The sequence below is a fragment of the Diadema antillarum genome, unplaced genomic scaffold (assembly GCF_040938485.1).
Source record: "Diadema antillarum isolate AM-2024a unplaced genomic scaffold, OU_Dant_1.0 seq00000860_RagTag, whole genome shotgun sequence".
NCBI classification, from domain to species: Eukaryota; Metazoa; Echinodermata; class Echinoidea; order Diadematoida; family Diadematidae; genus Diadema; species Diadema antillarum.
The window spans coordinates 297,033-323,151 of NW_027271730.1; the positions used below are offsets into that span (position 1 = coordinate 297,033).

At 41.8% G+C, this 26,119-nt stretch overlaps 1 protein-coding gene across 1 annotated transcript; it reads left to right on the forward strand.

The window, feature by feature from the left end:
* The first annotated feature begins 1,726 nt into the window (after nucleotides 1-1,726).
* Nucleotides 1,727-25,841, forward strand: LOC139740542 (iroquois-class homeodomain protein irx-1-B-like). The gene is given in 10 exon segments (XM_071651132.1): nucleotides 1,727-2,476; nucleotides 4,633-4,806; nucleotides 4,808-4,853; nucleotides 4,856-4,875; nucleotides 12,974-13,089; nucleotides 17,940-18,096; nucleotides 19,602-19,938; nucleotides 20,212-20,904; nucleotides 23,727-23,802; nucleotides 24,357-25,841. Coding segments are annotated over 10 exon segments (1,776 nt in total). The 5' UTR covers nucleotides 1,727-2,428; the 3' UTR covers nucleotides 24,466-25,841.
* Nucleotides 25,842-26,119: the final 278 nt, after the last annotated feature.

Genomic DNA, 26,119 nt, shown 5'->3' on the forward strand with positions numbered 1-26,119 from the left:
TCACCAACATGTATGGGTTAATTGAGGGGAAATAAATGAGAAGAGAGATAGATAACCTGATGAATGACAAATAATTTGACATAAAGTAACATATCCATAGGTTTATCTATTAAAATGTAGAAGTATATCTCAATAAATAAAATTTGATGCATCCTATATTAGGTAGATGGACCGACTTATGTAAGTCTCATTGATCAACCGAGGTAAAAGCACGCTTAAAGTTTACATTCGTGATGTCTTGCTACGACGCAAGTGAGTAATACGAAGGATGGCGAGAAACAAAGATGTACACGCACACACACACACACACACACACACACACACATTAAAAAAAAACTGATCAGAGATCACAATGAGCTTTAAGTACTATGTTATAAGCTGTTTTGAATCCAATGTCATACACATGGCAGAACACAAGCGACGAATCTTAATCAGTGATGAAAGTAAACGCACGCGATGGTCAAGATAGTGACAGTGATGATCACGATAAAAATTGATTAAATGATAGTAATAACATTATAAATGGTAACGATAATAATGACGATATTACTACTACTACTGCTGTACTATTCTACTACAACTACTACTACTACTACTACTACTGCTACTACTACTACTACTACTACTACTATCACTTCTCCTTCTTCTTATCATCATCATTATTATCATTCTGTTACTACTATTCTAATGATAATGACAATGGTATAATAACCTAAAATAATCTATAATAATCAAAATTAGCTATTCTTTTATGACCTCTGAGCTTCTCATTGGTTGCATCATCAAATTGTACTCCGCTCGTGGTCTGCGATCTATATTTGAAGAGAGATTTTAGAACATAGAGAAAAAGAAAGATAAGAATATATTAATATTTCCCCTGCAAAATGTAACTGATTTTTTCCTCTCTCTCCCTCTCACTCTCAACAAACTATGTGAGTTTTGCTTTAAAGGTTATTCAAGTGATTGATTGGCAGTTTTACAAAGGAACACAGTCACTTGACAACACTATTTTGTTCTTGCCATTGAGTTCTTCATCTCGGGTGTAGTCAGCTTCACTATCTCAAAACTATCTAGTTCTAACAAAAAAAATGGTGTATTTGTTTAGATTCTATTAAAGTTATTCATGCATTTTGCCTCAGAAATATGAAAGCACTTTCAACGCGAAATTGTATACTCTTGAAAGTACTCCGACAGCTTGTAACTAAGGTCTTCTGCTCGTGTGCGTGTGATGTCGCAGAGTTCGGCAAAATCATCCGCATCGGTAAGACTCCCTATCGATCGCGAGAGGCTACGGTCGCGATAAAATGCCAATTTTCAACAATCTAATATTTTCTCTCCGCCTCGCTCTGCGATGGCAGTATAATTTCGCGAAAGGGGAAAAACCTAATTCTCGTTCGCGAATAACTACCGGCGAGACATTGGCCTGCCGTCAATCAGTGTGACGTAGCGCAATAAGTGTCTGCTTAAGGTCTAAGAGCACGCTCCATTGGCTACCGGAGTGCGATTGAGTGGCTACGTCACCTTTTTTAGGCGGGACTTAGGAGCTGCTGTGGCTCGGCCCACGAGCCCCCGTGTATGGCGACGGATCGCTGCCTGGTGTAAGCGTGGTATGTGTACAGGGGTAATACCGCCACGCTAAGCTACCCATAGACAGGGGGAAGCGACCCGTGGGTCTAAAGGGGTTAGAGACGCACTACGCTGACACAAAACTCGTGGAAGAGTGGGGACGGGGGGCTGCCTCAAACCATTTCGATGTTATACACTTGCCAACACGCAGCGAAACAGTGTTTTACAAGGCAACGCGTGGTATACCGTACAGGGAATTTGATGTATGGGTCTATCGCCACTGCACGGTGCACAGTAGATGGGTCTCTGGACTTTATAGCCCACTGGCTACCCAAGAGTGAACTCACAACTTGAATCACCTTTTGGCTGGAGCGCATCACTTTCACCTCCACCAACTATCGACGGCACATCCCATCTCTTCAAACCTCTTGGGCCTCGACCTGAGAACCTGTCTCCGCCCAAGCTTCTCATCAGTTCCACCTGAAATAGAAAGATATATGCATATGTTTCGGACACTCGCTCTTTGCTGAAATTCCACCGGCTCTGTGTTTTATGTTATAGTTTTTCAGCAACATTTTTCACTCTCTTGGGGTGTATATATTTCTCCCGCCTCAGTACGCAGACCTGACTCTGTTTTGGAAATCTCTAAGTTGGAATCTTATACCCCCGTCACTCTGGAGAGAGATAGGAGAGGGCTAAACAGTGCCGATGCCTCTTTGATGTTGGTCATCACCTTCGTACCTCGACAACTAGATTGTTAATCTCTGCGACGTTGCTGCCAGATTCGTCGATCTGTGGCAGCAACAATCATTTTCTTTCTGGGAACACTGATCAAACTCCTCAGAGACTGTCCAGTTGGAAGATGTCCAGCTACCCACAATTTGGATTTCCATACCCAGCGTCCTCTCAGGTGAGTAGTTCGAGATTCGATCTCAAAGTGTTTTGCAAGTCAGTCCAATTCTCTGTTCAATTCTACACTTCTATGAAGCTGCCCTGCACTCATTACAATCAGCTAAATATTTGTCAAAGCTGACGGATTTCAATTTTCATAATTGAGAGTTCATAAGTACGCCAGAGGCATTCTTTGACATGGGCAAAATGTATAGAAAAAATCAAACATCCAGTTCTTGGAAGACTTTGGTGCTCTTGGGAAAATTCTTAAAGACAACAAAATTGCAATGAAATGTTTTGCAACTTATTCCATGAGAAATTGAATAAAATTTGCAAATTATATTTAGGTTGAACGTTAATCTATAGGCAAGTAGTTCGTTCAGGTGAGGCCGTCTCTTTGGGCAAAAGTAAAACAGTAAACAAAATGTGTACGATGTCCCCAGTGCGAGCACACGCTCCCCACTGCAGTCACCGAGCGGAGCGGTGTTAATTGTTGTCCCCTCGCGGTGCGGCTCCACGCACCGCCAGCGTGTGGTCGGAGAACTGGCTGCTTCAAAATGTACTGCCGTATAGGGCATTGCCTCCTAAATTGGATAAGCTGAAGTTTCATTCCGCAACACTTACCTGATTAAATCAAACTTTACAAACCCCAAACATAGCAATCCAAACGTGCAATTGATACTCAGGATTATTTCTTACCTACTTATTATTTTTCCCCTTCAAGATAGAAGTAAAAGAAGTAAAGTTTAAATCCACATACAACCCGTATCTAAACGCAGGAGTGGGAGTTGCACGTAGGGCAAGGTTATGTAAATTGTCGATGACCACAATCCGCCATTTCTAGTCTGGATACTTACAGTGTCAAACGGCAAGAAATTCTGCTAAGTAAAATTATGTTCTACCATGTCAACATGTTTTTTTTTTTCAATGAATCCATGCAGGTGTTAATTGATAGATAAGTGTTGTCTCTGTGTTTTCTTCGATGCTCTTACGAACTAAGTTTCAATTTGACAAGGGTGCCAAAGATGACGACAAGTATGGAAATTTTTCAAACTTGGGGATAGGGAAAGCATCCCCTTTGCAAGCATGCACCAGCCAACCAGCAAAAATGATGAGAGCACATTTTCACCAAATTTTCTTTCGTCAGCCAAGCAAACTTAATGACGTTTTCTTTTGGAATTACTTTAGGTGATGTGTGAACAGCTTGTTCGTTTTGATGAAATGACAGGCTGTATCGTTCAACAGTATCAAATCCGGAAATCATCAGTTTTAATGTAATATCCACAGCTATGCTTTCTTCATATGTTTCTTCTTTATTTCTTTCCTTTTTTTTTGAAGGTGTAATTATTCTGTCATTATTGTATGACGTTCTGAAATTTTCCTGTAAGAGTTTTTTTTTTCCTTCCGTTCTCCTGCCGCATATCATGAGATGAACTCGAGTGAGAAAATTTGTTAAAGCCTTTTTTTAAGCCCGGCTATGATGGGTGTACGCTCGTGCCATGCTAATGATCTCATGGGGAGTCCCATTATAGATTCGCTTCCCATTAAGACACCATCGAGAAAAATCTTTAACTTGTATGGGTTCGCTTTTTAGGTCTTTTTTTTTTCAGTCGCACAGTTTTCCATCTTGAACACTACTGGATACCAAGTGACTAATTTTGATAATAGAAAAATAAAATGCTGGTATTTAAGCGGGCTTGAATGTTCCGAGATGGCATCTGTCACTAGGATTATTGTTATGATGTAAAGTAAGTCATCGCGCAGCAATAAACTGATCTGCGATGCTGAATTGTGAATCACCGTTTTTTATGTTTTACCACCATCCGAATCTACCATCTCGGCACCAACCAAACTAGAAATGATATTTATCTTGGTGAGATATGATTGGGGCTTATGACTGTACTCCATTAACCAGTAGAATTACAGCTCTGGAGGTGTGATGTTTAGTTTTTCACGGTTAGATTAGAGATGACTGTTGTACTGAAACGAATCATTAATTTGATGAGTCGCTTAGCAGTGTGACTACGTGACTTCAGTCAGATTCTTGAACTTGAATTAATGCTCTACCATTTTCTTTCCTTCTTCCAATCGACTCCACACGCAACTGCACACGACAATGCACTGTGATTCCACACGTACTCGCCACCAAACCACTACACACGCATACACCAACAGTTACTCATGTCTGCCGCCGCTCCAGCCACGACGTGCTGCGAATCCGGCCGCCCGGTGGTCAGCGATCCGCACACGGGACAGGCGGTGTGTTGCCCGCCGCTGGACAGCCGTGCGGCGCTGCTACACTCCGCTCGCGTCTCCGGTCTACCAGCCGCGCTCTACTCGTCGCCGTACCGCGGCAGCGGCCGCTGAGCAAGGCTACGTGCACTTCACCGCCGACCCTTCGCATTCTACTCGCCCTTGGTAAGCCAATGCAACAAGTTCTATCCATTTTCCTTCGTCACTGTGATCATAGTCATTCTCATAGTAGTGAAATTATCGTGTTACGAGTCTTATAATAGTAAAGGAGGATTGCGGAGCGGGAAAGGATAATGGTCTGTCCAGTGGAACAGCAATGCATTCTGGAGGTTCTATTGAACCAGCATTGTGAAAGAGATGTGGTTAACCTCAGAACATACAATAAGCCGATCTGATTCGCACTAATGCTTAGCAAAATTCCTCTTTCAACCATAGTTCTTCGATAAGTTTATCCTGCAAGGGTCGCCCTCCTTTTTTTTTCTCTCTTTTTTTTCCCGGCATAGAAAGCTCCCACCCAGATACAGTACACACACACACACACACACACACACACACACGCACACGACACACACACACCATTCAATTACACACATACACACGCACACACACGTACATAGCAACATCACAATCATACACTTGGTGATGTAAAAATGTGACATTTTGAAGGCACTATTAGGGTCAATCATACATTCTCGTCTAGGCATTATACTGTGCTGATTGATACCAATTGCGTTCGACGAGACAGAAAGAAAAGAAAAACAAAGCATTAAAAAGTAGAACAGCTGTACATAAGACTTGAGTTTGATACCACAATCGAAACCAGTCGGTGTCCTAACGAGGTCCTATAAAATAACTCCACGCAACAACTACGATAATAGGACGATCAGCGACAGCGTCAACGTTTGAACGACGCAGTCAAATCTTTAGTTAAGACCTTTTTGATTAATCTTCTTCCCCCCGAAGGAAGCCATGCATGAGTTATTTTCGCTCTTTGTCGATGAACATGATCGATACTTAGGATCACCAGATCAGTCAAATTGCTCATTGCCTTCCCCCTTTCTTTTTTTTTTGGGGGGGGGGGGGGGTGATGGGGGCTAAAATTGACGAGGCGGGAAAATGGAGATGCCCTGAATTCTCCAAGACAGATTTTAATAAATGGGTGTAATGAGTACTGATGCCTGACAAGAACAGCAAAAGGGGTAGTGAGGCAGTCCTAGACCGAATCACGATCAGCTTTCCTGTATAAACCATGAACCAGCACTCATGCACCACCAGAAGGGCAAACCCATCTCCACGACCCCCTCATCCACCGGGAAAAAAAAGGAAAAAGAATTTGGACAAAAATTGTGGTTTTGTGAATAAATCTGTGAATTATGCGTAGTCGATGCTCCGAGCTATTGGACACGACACACTTGGTCGTTTAGAGGAGGAGAGAGGGAGAGATGGAAAGAGAGAGAAGGAAAGATATAGAGAGAGAGGGAGAGAGGGGTGTATGTAAAACAGATATAAAGATGTAGGTGGATAATAGGGGTTATTCTTAAAAGGATTATTGAGTTATCTTTTGAGATGGAATGAGTTAATGTGGTGACGATGATGTTTTCTGATGCTGGTTGCACCGATGTTTCGGTGAGCGATACACCAGCGATCTTTGCCCCCTTCTCTCTCCTTTCTCTCCGTGCGGATCTCGTATACTTCTTTCCCCCACCGTTCTCTCTTTCCTCTCAGCTCCTCAATGGGGGCCATGATGTGGATGCGGCTCGGCCGCGTAAGATGGGGGGTAACCAATGAAGACGAGTCGGCAGCGGCTCCTTGATGCGCCGCGGGCATCAAATATCCTCCTCTTGAAAAGGGGTAAAAAATAGGAGCACGGGAACGAGATGAGGAGACAGAGGGATAGAGGAAGAGAAAGAGGGAGAGATGGGGGAGGAGGGAGGAGGATGAGATGGGATGAGATGAGATGGGATGAGAATGGAGAAATCCCACTCATTCGCAGTGATTAGAAAGATCTCCCGCATCGTTAACATCTCGACCAAGCCGGTCACAAACAGTTTTCTCTCGCCGACGTTTAGGGGCAATTGGGCCCGTGATCCCCGATGTCGTTCAAGCCTTGATTGTTTGCTAACAGATATGAAGATGATCGGATTGTGCTTCGTGCGAGTGGCTGAATTATTGAACGTGTTGAGTCTGTTAGACTGGGCTGTCTGTCTTCATGTTTTGTTTTCGTTCAGACGACCCGGGCAATAACAGAGCATCGTTAATAATTGTAATTGCTGAGATATTTCATCACATATATAAACATATGAATATATATATATACTCATACATTATTATGATATAATGTATCATATGACCTTATTATATCTGAAGAGGGTCAGATATGTATTATGACGGGCCATTCACTGGTAGAAAAGAATGATACGCGCCAGGATACATCGAATTCAAAACAAGAGACTGTGTTGGGGGTGTTCGCGTTCCGAAAGCTCGAGTTCTCCCTAATTCTGCTCTGTGAGCAACTTTGTCTTGTAATCCGAAAATGACGAATATGAAGGGATGATGGAGCAGTCAATATAGGCGTGTAATCTTCCAGGATTTACTCGATCGCTACCACCAGTTGGGATTCACAGAAACGTAGGATCATCACCTCCTCAACAATGCCGTAAGCCCCTCATGGTGACGCATCCAGAAATTAGGACACTACGAATTGCGATGATACCAATCATGTTGTCAAAACAGAGAGAGAGAAAAAGAAAAGAAAAGAAAAGAAAAGGAGTTGAAGTGGGGCCTATTTAAAGACGATACTGACAAGCGTTTTAGTTTGTGTATATGGCTTTGAATGTGGCTTCTATACATGACAATGCATAATATTGCTTGTTCTCTTTCCGCCGCCCCATTTTTTTTTCTCTCTTTCCTTCTCCTTGCTTATACGGGGGTCTGTAATCCATACATATAGGTTTTAAGGTATTAAGGGAAATAATTGTGTGCTCAGCGTTTTAACGCAGAACAAAACCTTTACGATGCAAACTGGTCGATACAACGTAATTCTTTATCTGGGCAGGAGGGAGGGATGTAAAGTTGACGAGTGAAAGGGAATGAAAGGGGCGATCCCAAACTCAATGGGTGGAGATAGCCGTCCCATTGTGTTGGATTGTACACACGAGTCCCTACAAGAACTGGTCTTATTTGCAGAGCCTGTTGAATTATTCCGCCTTTTCTGCATGGTGGGCTTGTTAGTGGAAAGAGAGATGGGATGGGACTTACTGAGAAATAGAGAGAAAGAGAGGTATATCTATATATCCGTATCTCTTAGAGATATATATGGTTATATAGATTAAAGATAGATATATCAGATTTGAAGCGTCTCTTGATGACACATGCATCAAACACTACAAGTTTAAATCAGTACTGTTCGATGAACATAATCTCCTCTTTCCCCTGTACTATTAAATGATACTCGGTGTACTGAGGTGTACAATTCTAGTGTGGAGCAGAAGTTGAATCAAAATTGTAGTAGAAGTGGTGGTAATCGTAGATTTCATTGTAATAGGCGTAGCAGCAGAAATAGTAACATTTACAGTATGAGTAGTAATCGCAGTGGTCGTAGTAGTAGTAGTAGTAGTAGTAGTAGTAGTAGTAGTAGTAGTAGTTGTAGTAATAGTAGTAGTAGTCGTAGTAGTCGTAGTGGTCGTAGTAGTAGTGGTAGTAGTGGTAGTAGTACTAGTAGTAGTAGTAGTAGTCTTGGTAGTAGTAGCAGTAGTAGTACTAGACTAAGTAATATTACTAATAGCTATGATAATAGTGAGTATTCGTATTGTTGGAGGGTGAGTGTAAGGGAACATACAACACTATAGTATTTGGGGTGTAGTGCGATATTAGATGGGCGTTTGTATGGAAACAATGTAATAAGAAATATCAGTACTCTCATGGCAGGAATGAGCATATATTCCAAACAGAGTAAAACAGTTGTAGACGAACGAATAGATTGAACTTAATGGCAAGTCCGAATTCAACAACTGAGCAACTTTAAAGTAACCCAGAACACCAAAGACATTGAAAGACGGGAGAAGGGGGTACCGATTTCTCTTTACTCTCAACTACGACTGAAAAGAAAGAGGTTATCAGTGACCTATCTATGTAATTTAGGGCTAAGATAAAAATCACCAGCTATGCACAACGTGGATATTCTCGAACTCGGCTGAAGCATCGCTTTGCAATATATTCAGCCCATAGCTGAAAACATGGTATATTATAGCACAAAAGCAAACATAAAATACACACGAACTAAAGTTATCCTTCATGGCTCTGCAATATTGATGCTGGGACAGTCTCCGTGGAATTGAACTACCCGTAGGAACTACAGGAAAGAAATAATCAAGATTGTGACGAGGGGATGCGTTCTGGGTACAATGATGTTCTTGTAGTAAAAAAGAGCTAATGAGCAGTAATCGCTTCGAGTTTCGCACGAAATGGCTATTGGATTACACGGCACCTCTCAAATGCCTGTAAACTCGATTTGATATTTTCCTCTTTCCCATCCCCCCCCCCCCCACACTCCCGCAGTATCTCACCCTCTATAATGTTCACCTACTGTGTGGAAGATAGAAAAGAAAAGTAATATATATAAACTGTGATAAGCGCTGTAAGGGGGGAATACAAGTATGAGAAATGAATTTGACCAAATTGAAAGCAGATATTATGATTAGGAGGTGACTTGGTTATTTGAGTCCTTGGATGATTTCTGTTTCTTTGTTTCATCTAAGAAATTATGTTTCTTGTTATCCTCCTGAATTTATAATTTCCTTTCACAATGAGTATTGATCAACGCATATGAAATGTGAAGAGAAATCGTAAGGAGTTGAGATCATGAAAACAATACACACACATAGGCCTATATAATTATAATCTTTTTTTTCGGGGTGGATATTGTGAAACTGAGACTGTGTGATGGTCAAGGGACATTCTTCGGTGGCATGGGCTCTAATAGACGACTGCATAAAAGGGGGGGGGGGACAACTTAGGATGGGCCTCATTTCTTACCGTTTTCTTCCTTTTTTTTTTCTTAATTGTAACTGTGGCCCTCTTCTACAAAATTGTGATTATCTTATCTTGTAGTCTATACGTGTCAACTTGCACCAGACTGAATGCTGCTGACTCATCAGTATTGAGGATGTGTTATCTGTCGAAGAAGTGGTTAAAACGTATACACAACTATTCCTTGGGATAATGTTGTTTGTAGGACAAGTACGTGCATGTTTTGCATTCATGCGCACTGTTTGTGTGTTGACGAAGAATCTGCCTCTATCAAGATGCACTTCTGTTGTAACGATTTTTTTTTTTAAGTTGTATGAACATCACGCCTTCTTCCTCTCCTAAGATGACATTTTGACAAGAAAATTAATACCCCACATGGGCGCGCAATAATAAGAAAACGTGTTTACTCATTGCAAACAAGAAATTGTGAGAGTCTGTCCGGACGGAAGAGAAAAATGAAAAAGAAATAATTAGCTGAGAGGGTTCACCCTTTTTCACGTTTCATTTTTTTCCCCCTCGCTCCTAGTGTCTTTGCAATTAACCTTTGTCTTCCGATGATGGTGGTGTAGAAAATGCACGGGTGGCTCCTATAATAGCTGCGTGGGTATAGGTGCGACGGTGTGTCCAGCATCTTGGCGCTTCTCAGTACATTGTGTGTATATTGTGTGTGTGTGTATGTATGTGTGTATGTGTGCGATTTCCGATAGACGGGCGATCGCTATGCATTATTTACTCTTCGAAAACCGGCTCGCAGTGGCTCTCTCTCTCACTCACTCGCGGCTCCCTACCTCCCTGCCTCCCTGGCGGGGCATCCCTTCTTCAACAGTGCTCGCCCCAAAAAATGAAAAAGATGAGGAAAAAAGAAGAAGATGCATCCCCAATTAGCGCCAATTGATTTGCTCATCTAGACAGTGGTTTTTTTTTTTTTTTTTTGTCTCGCACAGATGTAGATTAGGTTGCGGATGAGGGAAAAGTTGTTGTTGATTATTATTATTTTTTAAATCATTTTATACAGCTTTACTTCGTGTTTAAATGACTAATTAGTCACCTGGGGACCTCAAGATGTCTGTCTTCATTTGAAGATACACGAAGAATCAACCAGATTTAGCTGTATTAGTGATTCATGAATGTATATCTTTTGTTACAGTAATGTAAGAGAACATGCACTAAATGGGGGGGGGGGGGGGGGAGGCAGGCAGGCAAAATAAAACGACCAAAAAATGTGACTGTCAGACTACATAAGACATTATAAGAGTAATTTCAGATAAAAAGAGTTTGATGCCCGGTATCACCTGGTAAGAACAAGTCGCGATCACGTGCATGTTTTAAAGTACAGATTAAAATTATGCTCTTGTAATATTATGTACATACGACAGACTACACAAAGAGTTGATGCATGTCAGACGGGTAGAACCATAAGATGAGATCTTGCCCGTTTGTTTATTTGTCAGTTGCCGTACTATGCCACCCACGTGAAACACTCTAGAGCAATAATGAGACATTACTTATTATTATGCTGCCCCCTTTGACATTTTCAATGAATGCCTAAAATAGCTGAAATGTCACTTATTTATTCGAAAGACATGAAAAACGACCAACAACAAACACTATACTTTATGTCATAACCCATTCTCTTTGTCGTTGTTGTGCACTAAAGTGGAGTGATTCCAAAAAGCTGAAGAGTTAATTTTCCACCTCTTTCTCTCCCAATCAATATCTTGTTTTTTGTCGCGAGAAATTTGTTGGACCGAAGAATTGTGTTTGGTTTGAATGCGAGATGCATTGGTTAAAAAGAGCGCTCGAAATATCACGATTCTGTAAGCTATTCAAGTTACATCGGAGAGATCTTGTAGACACGCCATGCGACGAGAAATTGGTCGTTATTTTCCTTTTTAGGGACCTGCTTTTCCATTCAGCATCGTGATGCTTTTTCTGTCAGCTTTTTTCTTCTATTTTTTGCCTCTCATGACAGCTTTTAGAAAGGTCAAAGACTAAACCGAGTTGTCTTTTGTTTGCCTAGTCAACACTCACCAACTGCATTAGAGTAGTTGAAATATTATGAAAAGAAACACAAACAAACACACAGGTAATAATAAAACCAACAGTTACTGTATCATTTGCATGCGAGTGTGTGTCGATGGGGGGGGGGGGGGGGGGGGGGCGTAGATAGACGGTACCCCCCCCCCCCCCCACATACATTAAATATACTAGTATATAATAATTATTTAATAAATGTGTTAAGTTGACAAAATGATATACAAGTGGAGTCAAACTTTTCAAGCGAGTTTAACTTCGTTTGAAATCTTTTTAAGATTCACATAATCACGTCCAAACTTGCATAGAAATATTCATAAAACCCGATACAATTGTTACTCAATCTAAAATATGAAACATATTTTTTTAATGTTATATTATACCATAAACAGATAGTGCAGCTGCAACCAATCATTTTCCTGCCTGTTCTGTTGCCATCTCACTTTTGATATTGATTTGCAAGTTGATATTTAACAAGTTTTCGATGCAACGAAATTTTAGATAATCATCTTACTTATGATCGTGTCCGCAGTTTGGTATAGTGCATTTAAACGTAATCAACCGTATCTTAGCTCCTTCTCTCTCTTTCTCTCTCTCTCCCCACATCTCTCCCTCTAGACTTCCTTCTTCCAATATAGGTCTGCAAGTAGGCCTACCTGCTCCTCTCTTCTTTATTTTCTTCCCTTCTTCTTCTTTGTCGGAAGTTAGGAGGGATAACGATTAATTATGATTATCTTTTCATGGAAAGCACACGAACCTGATGACTGAAGAATGTACGGTTTCAAAAATATATAAATAATTATTTATTTTATATAATATCTATATTTTATTTAGAATCAGCTGGTGTGACTATAAAAAAGTGGACATGAAATTAGTAATGTCCGCGTCTATCCAGGATTTGTAAGATCGATTTAACAACTCGAATATTTTATTCATATTTCATTTTGTGTGGTCAAATTCAAACGACGCGAGTCGAGTTGAGAATGTCCAAATTGTTTGTGAGTTGATCACACAGCTCGCCAGAGATATTTTCGTGTTGAGATTTAACCCCTGTGCGTTGATGACGTCATAATCGGCCATTGTCACAGCGACTGAGTCAACTTTTTTTTTCATTAGTTTGATATATGTTTTAAGTGTAATATTAACAAAATAAGTGCAATTTCTTTAAATGTGTTTTCGCTCCACCCCCTCCCTTCGACAGAATTCAGCGTATGCAGATCTGAAGGGAACGCCTGAAGGTTACGCCGCTGCCCTGGCGGCCCAGCAAGCAGCATGCTACCCGTACGACCCAGCCACATACCAGTACTACGGCGATCGGTGAGTCAACTTCATATCCTTATTTTCCATAGTTCTTTTCATCTATTTTCTTCTTATTTGCACATGCTCAATATGACAACGTGTTAGAGATTTGATTTTTTTTTCTTTTTTGTCATTCTTCTCTCAATTTTTTTTTTCAATGTTAAACATGGCATATTCGCACTTTTCACAACACGCTCTTCTCCCGCAACTGATCGAAGCGTACCGTTATAATAGCCCCATACGAGCGGGTTGATTGTTATAGCTTCGACCTGTCAATAACAATTACACGCTCGTGCAGCGGTCAACTACAGTGCGCCCTAGAGTTCGCTCTGCATTGACATTTTTTCCCCTTTTTTGTGGAAACAATTTTAAAGCAATTAGCATGTGAAAGGCAGACAGAGCGATTGGAAATCAGTTTTCATCAGTTCCTCGTGTAATTCTGATTCGTAGTTAATGATTTAATTCTCTGCGCCTAATCCGAGTAAGGGTCAACATAAAGATCAGTGTACGTGTAATTGAATTTGTTGTGTGATCGAGAGCGCGCGCTTTTTTTTTTCCTCCTCTTACTTTTGTTAATCTCTATCTGGGCGGACGATTGTTATTGCGACGTTCTACGATTGGCATATAGGGATGGCCCAATGTGTAGGCATTGGCCTCCCCCCCCCCCCCCCCCTTCCATTCCCTCTCGCTGTGGTTGTAAGATTAATGCGCATTTAATGAGAATATAAACATGGCTGCATCATCGACTAAGAGAGCGGTGAATCAGCGAGATGCCCGGCGTCCATGGCCCATCCCTGACTCGCCAGTTACAATGACAGGTTGAGATAGGGGTCATCGAAAAATACGTGCATCTCCACTTGAAAAAAAAAAAATCTATGCAAGCTGAGGTCAACTATAATTTCTATTCTCTGAAACGTCACCCCGACAATTTCATTTCTGTTCTTCATGTTATTGCTACTATAATTAATTTGCCGTCGACGTGATTAAAACAGCTTGCTTGGAACTCGTTGTTCGAGTTTGATAGAATGGCTCCCTTCTGACCGGGGAAAGAGATGGAGGGGGAAAGAAGAGGAGGAAAAAAAATGGCGATGCAATCAAATTCCAAACTGTATGTTGACAACTATGATTCCGCGCTAGGATTTGAAACCATGATGTGGAAGCAAGCGATTGTCTCCCAAATGTCACGGCGATACTTTATTGCGACGGGATTAGAATCATGGAGGATGACGGTGAACAAAAACAAGGAAACAACAAAAACAAAACTAAAGTTGAAATGAACTGTCACACACACAAAAAAAGGACGACCCAAAAAAATTCGGCAGTCACCATTGAGACACAGTGGGGCTAGATGATGAACTGCCTTTGAGGTTTGCACTCCCGACAAACGTTGTGCACCTGGGCCTATGGAAGCATTCGGGTATACACAATTACTCATGATGATGCATTGAATACTTCAACAGGCATCAAATACTTTAAAAAAACGCTACCATTTTGTTTTTCCGGTGAAAGAGGAATAAGAAAAAAAAAGATGAAGCGAATAAACAAAACCATCACCGAAATAGTTTTTTAGTCCTTCCGAAAATAAACGCCGGAATGATCTCTGTGTTTGTTCGGCGTACTTGAACGCACTCCACGTAAAAATGGCGGCGCGCCCTTTTTAGTGTTTCCATTTATCCTGTCATCTGGACGTAATTGGGAACATCCACGTAACATTACAAGAAAGCATGCAAAGTCAATGCCGCGTTCATTTTTTAAATGTTTTTCCTTCCCCTCTATATCTCTCTGCTCCTATCTTTGTCTTTCACAATCCGGGTTCTTTTTTTTCCCTTTCTTTCTTTTTTTTTCGGAATTGCAACAAAAGGTCTCGTTGAATGGGTACATAATGACATGAATGGCAGGGCTAAGGTGGTTTACTCTTCCTGTGTGTATGCAGGCTTTTGAGCATTGCTTTGATCCCACCGATGTTGTTTCATTGCGTTCCCTGCGTCCCCGGCTCCAATACCAGCCTAGTAACCACTGAGTAGCTTTGTGTTACACTCGAATTAGCGGCCTGTTCTCTGCAATCATACACCACGACTGGTGTACCAAGAAGAGAAATTAATTTGATTCCATTCTCGTGTTTGATAAGCTCACGGGAAAGAGAGAGGGGAAAAAATATGTATATATCCCCGTAACTTCCAATTGCGCTTTTTGGAAGCGGTGCGCTGCGGTGCGCGGCGGGAAAAGTGCAGTGGGTACAGAGAAGTCGGAAAGTACAACCAAGTTAGCGAACGTTTCCTCACGCAGAAACATTCCATTCTTCGACAGCTAACACGAAGAGGAAGAGGGCCAGAGGAAAAGTACTTTCATCTTTGCGTCATGAAACATGCACTTCTTGCAAGCCCCCTCGCATCATCTTGATATATCCTCTTGACTTGTTGGTATACGAACACAAAATAGAAATATATATATACATGGGAATAAAATGCTTGAGTATCTCGTACTCTCATAACTCAATTATACGCAAAATGAAATTCATCTTTGGAGAGAAAAATATAATGACGAGTGCTTGTCTGCACTGCATGAGATTCGAGTTTGTCCGTGTATTCTTTTTTTTTTCTAACAAGGAGCGGAGACTACATCTCTCCTTTTTGGACATTCATGTGCTCGACATTTTGTGACTCGTGCGGAAAAATGTTTTTTTTCCCCTCATTTCCGTTCTTAGAGGCTCTCAACAGGGGTCGCACTTTCCTATGAACTCCTCCCCTCCTCAAAAATCCATAAACGATTTCTCGTGCAATATTGGCTTGGATTATTATCAGTGCCTGGTGTGCGAAACAGGCTATCATAGTCCTCATCTGAATCAGATCACTCCGACGACGCTTTCTCTTCATAAATGGCGCTCAAAACTCTGTTACAGGGCAACCCAAAAGCCGGCTCTCGAAATTCGAACGTCAGACTGGCATTGATCAAAATGTCCCCATTTTTCATTCGCGGGGGAAAAAATCACTCTTTCTTGGACGAAACCAAGCTATATCTTTCCATTCATGAAATAGCTATCTTTATCGAACGTACGAGGAAAAAATTGTGTCTAATTGATACGACCTGAGATGGCCGTTGCGCAAAATTGAGTTATGCCGTAACCAGAGTAAGCAATTTACATGCGAATCGCGCAGAAAAGCCGAGGCACTGGGAAAAAGAGATAGGGATGAAGAGAAATAGAGATAGTAAGTTATATATAATATGAATGTACATAATGGCAAGACTTAGATATTAATGGATGGAGGGACAGATAGATAGACAGATGAATGATGTAATATAACAGATAGATATAGCTGGATGGAAAGATAGATATATGGAGAGAGAGGGAGAGTGAAAGACAGATGAATATAATGACAAAGATACAGGTAGATGGACAGATAGATAGACATACAGATAGATAGATATTATAGATATACCTAGATGGAAAGATAGATAAATACGTGGAAAGAGAGAGTGAAGGAGAGACAGAGAGAGAGAGAGAGAGAGATGGAGGGAGAGAGCTAGAGAACCCAGAGAGGGTAAAGAGGAGGATGCAGAGACTTGCTAACTTGAGGGGCTGAAAATATGACGCCTGATACATCTCTCGAGATTTGAATGTGTTCACACGTGTAATTTCGCAAGTTTGTGTATTTCTAAACAATGGGAGGACGAGTGAGAAAGATGGGATGTCGATTCTAACGGGGAAGTTGCAGACTTGCGTACAGATACACAGATAGCCAAATATCCATCTCTCTATCTTATCTCTTTGTGTATATATATTCACGTGTGAAAATATATATAATCGCACTAGAAAGAAAGAGAGGGAGATTAGAATCACAGATGATTTAGGACGAACATAATATGAGCCTGACAGTGAAACAGTGAAAATTCATTTCTGCTTTGAAAACCCCCTTTTTCCAGTGAAAACAAACATGAAGCTCAGTACCATCATTGTAACTGGAATTGTATATTCTTGTATGATTTTTTCTTTTCTTGCGCGCAGGGGACATATGCACTATGTATTATGCGCGACAAAGCACTGTTAATTAATATTAATATTAATATTATTATTATTATTATTATTGTTATCATTATCATTATTGTTATTATTATTATTATTATAATTATTATTAATATTATCATTATTATTATTATTATTATTATTATTATTATTATTATTATTATTGTTGTTGTTGTTGCTGTTATCATTATTAGAACAAAATTACATTCGGGTTACGAGGAAGATGACCATGATCAGGTCAAGGCAGCATGACAATGCGATTTCACTTATTTAGTTTTGGGGCGTGCATGAAAATTTTCTGCTCTATTTGGCTTTCGAAAATATATTGTACCATCATGCACTGTCGCGGCATGCATTCTTAACACAAAATAATATCTACTTTGTGATCTTACTGTGGCATCATCTCCGTATGTTACGCCATGTTTCTACTCTCCGTTCGTGATATCATGATTCTATAATACGACTACGTAGAGCGCAGCAGTGATAATCGACGAACAAACAGTCGGTCCCATGCATACAGCAGTATGTCTTGAGACGCAACAATGTAATGAAGAAAAAGAAAGAAGCGCCAGTTCCACCGCGAATGCTTGTCGATATCTCCGACTCCCGCGACACACAGTCACGCTCAGATCCCCTCCCGCTGACATCAATGCATGAATGTGGAAGAGATAATAACGGAAGGGGAGAAGAACGGCCAACGACACCATCTTGAAAATATGTACTTTTAATCATCAGCAGAACTTTGTGCCAGATATCTCTCTTTCTCATGTGCAACAAGAGCTTCATTTTTTCATTCTTTTTTTTTCCGTTTCTCTCTCTCTCCTATATGTTCTCTTGTCGGATGAAGATATGGCATGGACCTGAACGGCGCCAGGAGAAAGAACGCCACGAGGGAAACCACGTCGACGTTGAAGGCGTGGTTGTACGAACACCGGAAGAACCCCTACCCGACTAAGGGGGAGAAGATTATGCTGGCTATCATAACGAAGATGACCCTAACACAGGTGAGCAGCGCCGACCGTTGTTTTCAGTCGTTATGCTATCATCTTGTGCTATTATCATTATGAGGATGATGATGACTAGGATGATGATGATGAAGATGAAGATGATGATGATGAGGACCATTATTATTACAATTATTCATTCATACATTCATTTAGCGTTTTCACTTATGTTAAATCAAAGATGCTTAAACAGCTATGCCATGAAAAAAAAGGTTCAAAAACTGCATGACCATTTTTTGGTTTCTGCACTTTATTTCACTGCTTCTCCCCTACGATCATTAATTTCTCTGGCATTTAAGAAGGAAATATAGATGAAGATAACTGACGAAAGTCCTGTAGACATATGATTACATACATATGTAATGTACATGATTATGAATGATAATGAAGTTAATATTTGTGGAATGGATAGAGATGGGGGGGGGGGCAGAAAGTAAAACAATACTGCTATTCTGACGCTTTAAAAGGCGTGCAAATATAATGGTGTATTTGATAATTGGATGCGATCAGTGCTTACATTTACGTTGATTGACCAGAGTGCGAACTTGTTACGCTAATCTCGCTCATGATCGAACGCGGAACCGAAAATAATTAAATCCGTGACATTTTCTGTCGAGAGACGGCGTGGTTGTGCCAAGTGTTACCCAAGGCCGAAAGCAGACGGGGTAGTATTTTGTTTTATTTTTAATTTGAGACGGGCACAAAACGTCGCCCGGTTGTGTCAGTGGCATCATTCAATTAATGTAGCCTTGTCATCACAGCACGTCAATTTGTTAAGGCCTGAATAAATTAAGGTAAACTTAGAGGACAAAAAGGGAAGAGTTCAACTGGATGTCGAGGAGAGAGAAACACGTGTGTCAGATTCTGTATTTGTTGTATTTTTTATTTTTATTTTGAGGTATAACCGGGCGTGACATATACAGCGAGTATCAATTTCTTTATGTCAAAATACAATCTGTGAGCGGGAATGTGCTTGAAGTTAGAAGTGACGGTACGCTCTTTTGGATGATGAATATTGGGACAGAATGATGTTGAATTGCTTTACTGAAAATTATGAAGATAATTATATCGAGTACTGATGTTGTATTAAATTGCATATCCTCAAAAAGATATTGTCCCGCCATTCTAACACAACGGAGTGCGAGCTGATGAGCACTGTTGACACAACGGCGCACATTGTAACTCGAGAACACAAAACTGATACAGAAAAGTATCAAAATGATAACTGACGCAAACAGAAGGAAACTGACCAGAAATAGATATAATTTATTTGTGGAAAAATGAGCAAAGAAAATGGGATTCCATCGATAACAAAACATTCCAAAATGATAACTGCTAAGATTGTTAAGTGATTAGATTTCTGGCGCAAAAAAAGAAAGAAGAGAAATCATTGCCGTGATGTTGGAGTGGAGGGGAGTCAATAGGATGGTAAAACAGATGTAATCAACAGTATATGGGTCTTTGGGATACAACAAATGCAGTGACCTCGCTTTCTCTCCATAAAGGTCTCGACGTGGTTTGCAAACGCCAGGCGAAGGTTGAAGAAAGAGAACAAGATGACCTGGTCGCCGAGAAACCGATGTGGGGATGGCACCTCCGAAGACAAGGACGACTGCGACTCGGTTGGTGACGACGAAGACGATGCGCGGGACATCGACGTCGACGTGGACGGCGACGATTTGGACACCAAACTGGACGGTGACTCGCGGTTGTTGGGAAAAGACATGGATGACGATCACCGTGACCATCGCGACGACGAAGTGAGGATGAGGTTGCATGAGCCAGGAAGATTGGGCATGGTCATACGCGACGTCGATTCGATGGCCGAACGGATGGATTCCGGTGAGTTAGCATTGAAATTCTTTTCCAAATTATGTGGAAAATGATACTGGGGTCAAATATCATCTTATTTCTTTTCGGTCGTCTGAATTTTGGACTTAAAGTTTGTTTTGAAATAATATGATGAAATGCAAATGAGTTCTATGTAACGAATTAGTTTGTTTTCAAAGGTAATTAGTCATGCAGCTCAATTTCCAAACAATTTCAGAATACCAAAGACGATACATCAATGAAATTAGAAGTACATAATCTTCTATGCAAATCTTGCATCCACAGGAACCAAGGATTCAGACAATAGCGATGACTTCAGGAGGAGAAGTGGAGAGCTGCTAAGTGCTGGTCATCGACACGGTCTGAGTGGTCTGAACGGCATGGACCCCCTGCGTCTCAGTGCATCTCGCGAGTCGACCATTGGCGACAATAGTTCGGACAGTTTACAGCTCAGCCGGCCCTCCAGCCCCGTTCGGGTCTGTGGCTCGGCCTCGCCCAGTCACGATCGCACCAGTCCCATCCAGGACGAGCCCAGCGACCACGAGAAATCCTCAAACTCTGTGCCGCAGAACAAGCCCAAGATCTGGTCCCTGGCCAACACCGCCACGTCGTCGACGCCCGAGCGGACCAGGACTCTCATTCACGGCGGCTTGAACGGACGCCACCCGCTAGCCTTCGCTAGCCCCTACGATTCCCCAATGAACACCCTGAGACACTGGGTCAACGGACAATTGCACGGCATTCCCCTTCCTCCGGGTTTCCCTCTTCATCCTCAACTGACGCTAGCCGCCAGTGTCTCCCACCATCACCCTCATCCCCAAGGACAAGGCGCACCCACATGTGTTGTTAGCAGCGCCCAGGCTCCCCTCCTGGCTACCACGCCCCACCACGCCCGCTACACCATGAGCAAGGAGTTTGCCGTGCACCAGAATGGGATATCGGCGGGCATTCTAGCATCCATCCACCACCACAAAGAGAGTGAGTACCTACCTACACATGTTTCCCTACTCTGTCTTTATTTTCGAGTGTAAATGGGGTGTGAACGTTAATCAGTGAAGTGTTAGATCAAGGTGATTACCTCGAAGTTTTGACTTTGTTGCTGTGCTTTTTTTACCACACTTTTCATATTGTAATCATATTTCCCGTTACATTTCCTGTAAAAATGTTACAACTCCAGTGTCTTTTCATTTGTATTCCTGATCAAAGTCCACCGCCATTCACATCTGAAACAATGATCTCATCATGTAAGAAAAGCTGAAATTCCGTCTGCGTATCCCACACCGCATCTTCATAGGGCTAGTGTTCTTATATCGGCTTGCCTGGGCTGAGGGCTTTTGGGTTTGTTTGTTTTTTGTTCTTGGCTGGATCATATCTTTGTTTTGGAGAGAAAGAGTCTTTAACTTGGGTAGAGTCGGATACTTACAGCACTCTTGATATCGCAGAGCAATATATTTCTGTTCTATGAAAATGGCATGTCATCATTGTTTTAAGATCAAAGGGATGTAAACCGCATCTATCACTTTCATTGTTTAACCTGAACAGCACTCTTGAGGATATCAACAGAGAAGAGTGAATAGGTAAAGGAGTATAGGCTCAAGCGGCCCACAAAGCGTCTGAAGTTTATATTCTTAATATTCTCTAATGACGTCATAGAATAAATTCTAGCCTCGGAATTTAAAGACTAACCATGCGTTGAGGAATGGACGGGTACGACTTGATGTTCAGCTTAATTTGCAACAAAGTGATAAAATATTGTGTGTGTAGAGTGAATAGACAAAGGCGACTCATATAGCTCCCACCATGGGTTTCTCGTGTTCATAGGTGAGCGGCAGTGGACAAGTAATGTTACCGCTTGAGATAGACTAATTGAAATGTCAGTCATGAGTGCTGCAGAGAGGGGCTTTTATTGGACAAATTTGCCGTGAAATTTAGCGGGTACTGTGTGAGAAGATGTATTCAGTATGCAGCGAGAGAGGGGAACAAGTGACATCTTAGTTTTCCAAATCCCCAAAGGCGCAACAATTTTTCATTCCACGCTTTCTTTTTCCCCCTCACTTTTATTGACCAAATAGACGTGTGAGGTTGCCTTTATTCGCCTTGTTTTCCAAGTGAGTAAACCCGTTTGTAAAACGCGGTGTCAGCTATCTTGTCAAGCGCCTTGTCAAACCAGCGACCACGGTCTTCCTCGCCTCATCGCCAAGTTGTCCTCGATGCCTAACGATATTCATGCTCCGCGAAAAATGTCTCGAGTTACGCATCAAACGGCCAGTGCGCCCGCGGTGCGGGGAGCGCGGAGGAATTAGCAGAATAAATGTTTATCCTCGCCGAGCGAATCACATATTAATTTATTCAAATTAGCATTTATCTCGGCAGTAACTGATCATATTATTGTCGAACACAGTGGATCGAGTGATCACGAGTGTTTTTACCCCTTGCGCATTTTGATGTCGAAGATTCAATATTCCGGCTATAATGCTAGCAGTTTGTCTGCGTATTGCCCTAGTCCGTGTAACAGATACCGCCGGTTTATACATGAATCGCCTCCAACACTTTTCACTCCTTACCTGGCAAATAAAAAAAAAACACACGACGAAGGTTTGCTCTCATTTTAATTCCATTTCCAGTATCAATGTCCGCAGTTAGCTAACTTCTCTGTAGCGTGAGCGTTGGAATTAAATCAGCTTGCTTTCAGACCCTCTTCGAACGAGACATCCAAACGACTCGCTTCAAGACTAGGCCCTTGTCGGTCGATAGCGTTCAAGGCGCAGGCTGACGCTCATACTTCTAACTTAATACTTCTCTCCTATCTACGCCCGTTGGAAAACGGCTGGGTTTTATTCCCAGTAATTAGCCATGTCAAGTACGCCCTGTTCTCCGTTATTATATACGACGCGTACGGGCAACGAAACTAGAGTTGCCCAACTGCGCCAGAGCAGCGAGCAGCGATTAAGAGAGATCGAATCGCACAATCGGAACTCAAATCGTCTCGTTTGGAGATCATCAGGCGGACTCGTGTTCTGTATTTTACTTAGCTGCATGCCAAAATAGCTACTGGGCTCCCCAAAGCTAACACTGGTCACACACGTACACACAAACACACACACACACAGACGGAGAGAGAGAGAGAGGGAGAGATTTAGATAAAGATAAATAGATAGATATTCTTGCAGAGAGAAAGAGAGATCGAGGAGAGAAGAAGAAAAGGAGAGAGAAATCTTAGCAGGAAACGGCAACGAAGAATCGAAATGCACAGTGTGTCTTACTTCCCAGCGCCACTGCCAACAATATTATTCTTCAGTACCAGTGGCCTTAAATCATTGCTTTTACAGAAAAAGAAAAAAAATGAGGTCACATCCTTAAGCGAGAGATATTAGTTGTCATTCGTCGCGTTTGTAGAATCCTGCTTGAGTCACCCCAAGCCCTATTCATTAGATATTGCCTGTCGTTTCTTTTCGCAATTATCATTTAGGACTGGCGCAGTTTTCTGAAATTCTCGAGTCCCTTAAACCAACTGCGTCTAAACAATGTAACATGATGTCCAAATGTAGGGCAGTACTCTATAGAGAATTTTGCCTCACCTAATCTAACCCTGGTACAGAGAGAAAGAAAAAAAAAACCACTCATTTCGCGCCGCCATTTTGTTGCTTTGTTGCCTTGTTTCTTCCCGCCTCGCAACTGTTTGCTTGTTGGTGTTGTGGCAACACGCACTTCTCCACTTATGTCCGTAATCCGTGTCTTTATTTCCCCAGCATGCTAACTTTACGCTTTCTATCTTTTATTTATTTTTTGTTTTCGTGCAGATGAAAGCAAACATTCACCATCACATGCATCCGATGACCCACCCTTCAGGACAGCGTTCAAGCCAGTACAAAAACGGTGAGTGTCTGAGAACAACTAATAGCAGTTTCATTTTTATTTTACTTACGAGTGCACAAGACATAACAACAGTAGGGTAAGGACAAATCCAGGTTGCATAATGTAATTAAAAAAAATTATACACAGTTTCTGTCATTCTTCTTGCATTGGTTAGGTGAATGAAAATGAATGGCTTCCTGTGGTGACTTAGTGTTTATGGAGTTGAAGCATTGTTATTTTTTTCCAACAAAGTGATGAATATTCTGTGATTTCATTGTATAGAGGTGTATCATGCACTTTGATTTGTGCCTTGTCGCATTATTTTTTGATTTTCAATCAGTGTTCAGCTTTTGATACTTTGTAGTATACTTAGTGTTTTGAAGTGACAGTGAAACTCGCATAAACTTTGTAATTTCATTGTTGTTTTCTTTTTAGTTTCAAAAAATTAAATGAAACGTTCATGTTTCATTTGATTTAGGTGACAGAAAGATATACAACCTATAAAACTTTGTTATTGAGACTGAATTTCTTGCAAGTTGACCAACTTGTTTCTTGTTTTCTTATCCATCTTCCAGGCCAGTTCTTGGAAGTGAGAGGCCCTCTGAGGCGGCAGGCTCGCCCGATTCTCACCGGGAGCCGGTCCGGCGGCCGATCGGTCTATCAGTGGAACGACTCACGTGCTGAGGAAACCCTACGAACAATCAATCAGACTTTGTGAAACACGTTAATACCGCGCTTATAAACAGACAAAACAGCACTCGCGTGGATTTCTAATCGAACTTGGAGCACTTGTCCCGCTACATGAAATATCTTCTTCTTTTTTTCCCTTTTTTTCTCGTCTTTGTCCTAAAAGCGCTTCAATTGTGCTATTCTACAGACACGCGCGTGTGTGTTTGTGTGTGTACCTGAGGAGCTGTAAAAGGCAGAGATGGGGAGACGGACGAACGGACCCCCTGACGGAAATGTGTACTCTTTAATTAGATATGACAGCGCGGAGCAGGAGTCAAGTGTTGGGATGGTATCGCGAGGAGAATCTGTGTCAGGGCAAGGAAAAAGAAGAGACTTTCATTTGAAAGCGATCTCTGCCCAAAGCGCCCGGGGAATAGCCAACGGGGAGCAGTGATTTGCAAGCAGTATCCTGTATTTGTACGTATTTTATAGGTGTTGTTGTGGTAGTTGTTGGTCACGCTTGCGTGTAATCCGAGGGAAAGGGGTCAAGTAAGGTGACCGGAGGTCAGTAACCATGGTAACAGTGTTTTAATGATACTACAAGAGATCGATGGCTCCGTCCAGGGAGAACGCGTGTAGTAGCAGGAGACCCCTGGTCATCCCAGTGCACCGATAGTGACTTTAAACATGAGCAGTGGCGCTTTTTCCCTTGCTCCCCCTCTCTCAATCTCTCTCGCTCTCTTTAACCTCCTTTCTCATCTCTGATCACCTTTCTCTTTTTTCCCTTCTTTTGTGTTCTTGTACCAAAAACAGTGTAGGCCTATTTCATTCTCCTTTCCTTGTCGGAACAAGATCCGTTCTGATCCAGTTTCTCGCTTTATTAATTGGAGAACTTCCCGAAAGATTCCAACGCGCGGGAAAACTTAAGTGTTGATATTCATGGCCTGGTAGCGGGAGGTACTCCTTTGGAAGCGAAGGGTGAGCAGGTGGAAACGAAGCCGGTGTTACAAGCGGGGGCCCCCCGTGCTCCTCGCCCATCGATTGCAACACCGTCGCAAGATCAGGAAGCGAGAAGCCCCGCTGAATTATACAACAGACATTGCAATTAACACGAGCCGGACTTTCTCGCGTCAAATCTGCGGCAAATCCTCGTGACGGTTCGCGATTTTTTTTTCTAGGGGGAACACAAATTGACGATTCGCAGAGAAGTAGCTGGAAGCTCAGGAGAACGAGCTATTATATCCTTCGTCGACAAACTGCGCAATTATCCATATGATCTCCGCAATCCTTTGTGGCTCAATGTAAGAGGCATTAGCGAGATTTCCAACACATCTGGTCGGCAAATCTCACACTACTTTACGGATTTGTAGCCAAAGTTAAGACGACGGTAGCCAACAACTGTCACTCCCGCGTGAATACATATCTAACGCTCAAGAGGCTTCGCACGACTATACCGTAACAGTAACACGTTTCTGTCCAACATTCACAATTTTAAATTATCATATATATATTTTTTTTTTTTTGCAAAGTGGTCCATAATCCTCACAAGTGAGTGTGAAGACATTCGCGTCTGATGACATGTTTGGGCGCGAAATGACAAAACACATAATTTTATTCTCAGGATGACGCATAGTATCAGCCTAAATCGAAGGGGATTAAAAAAGTGGAC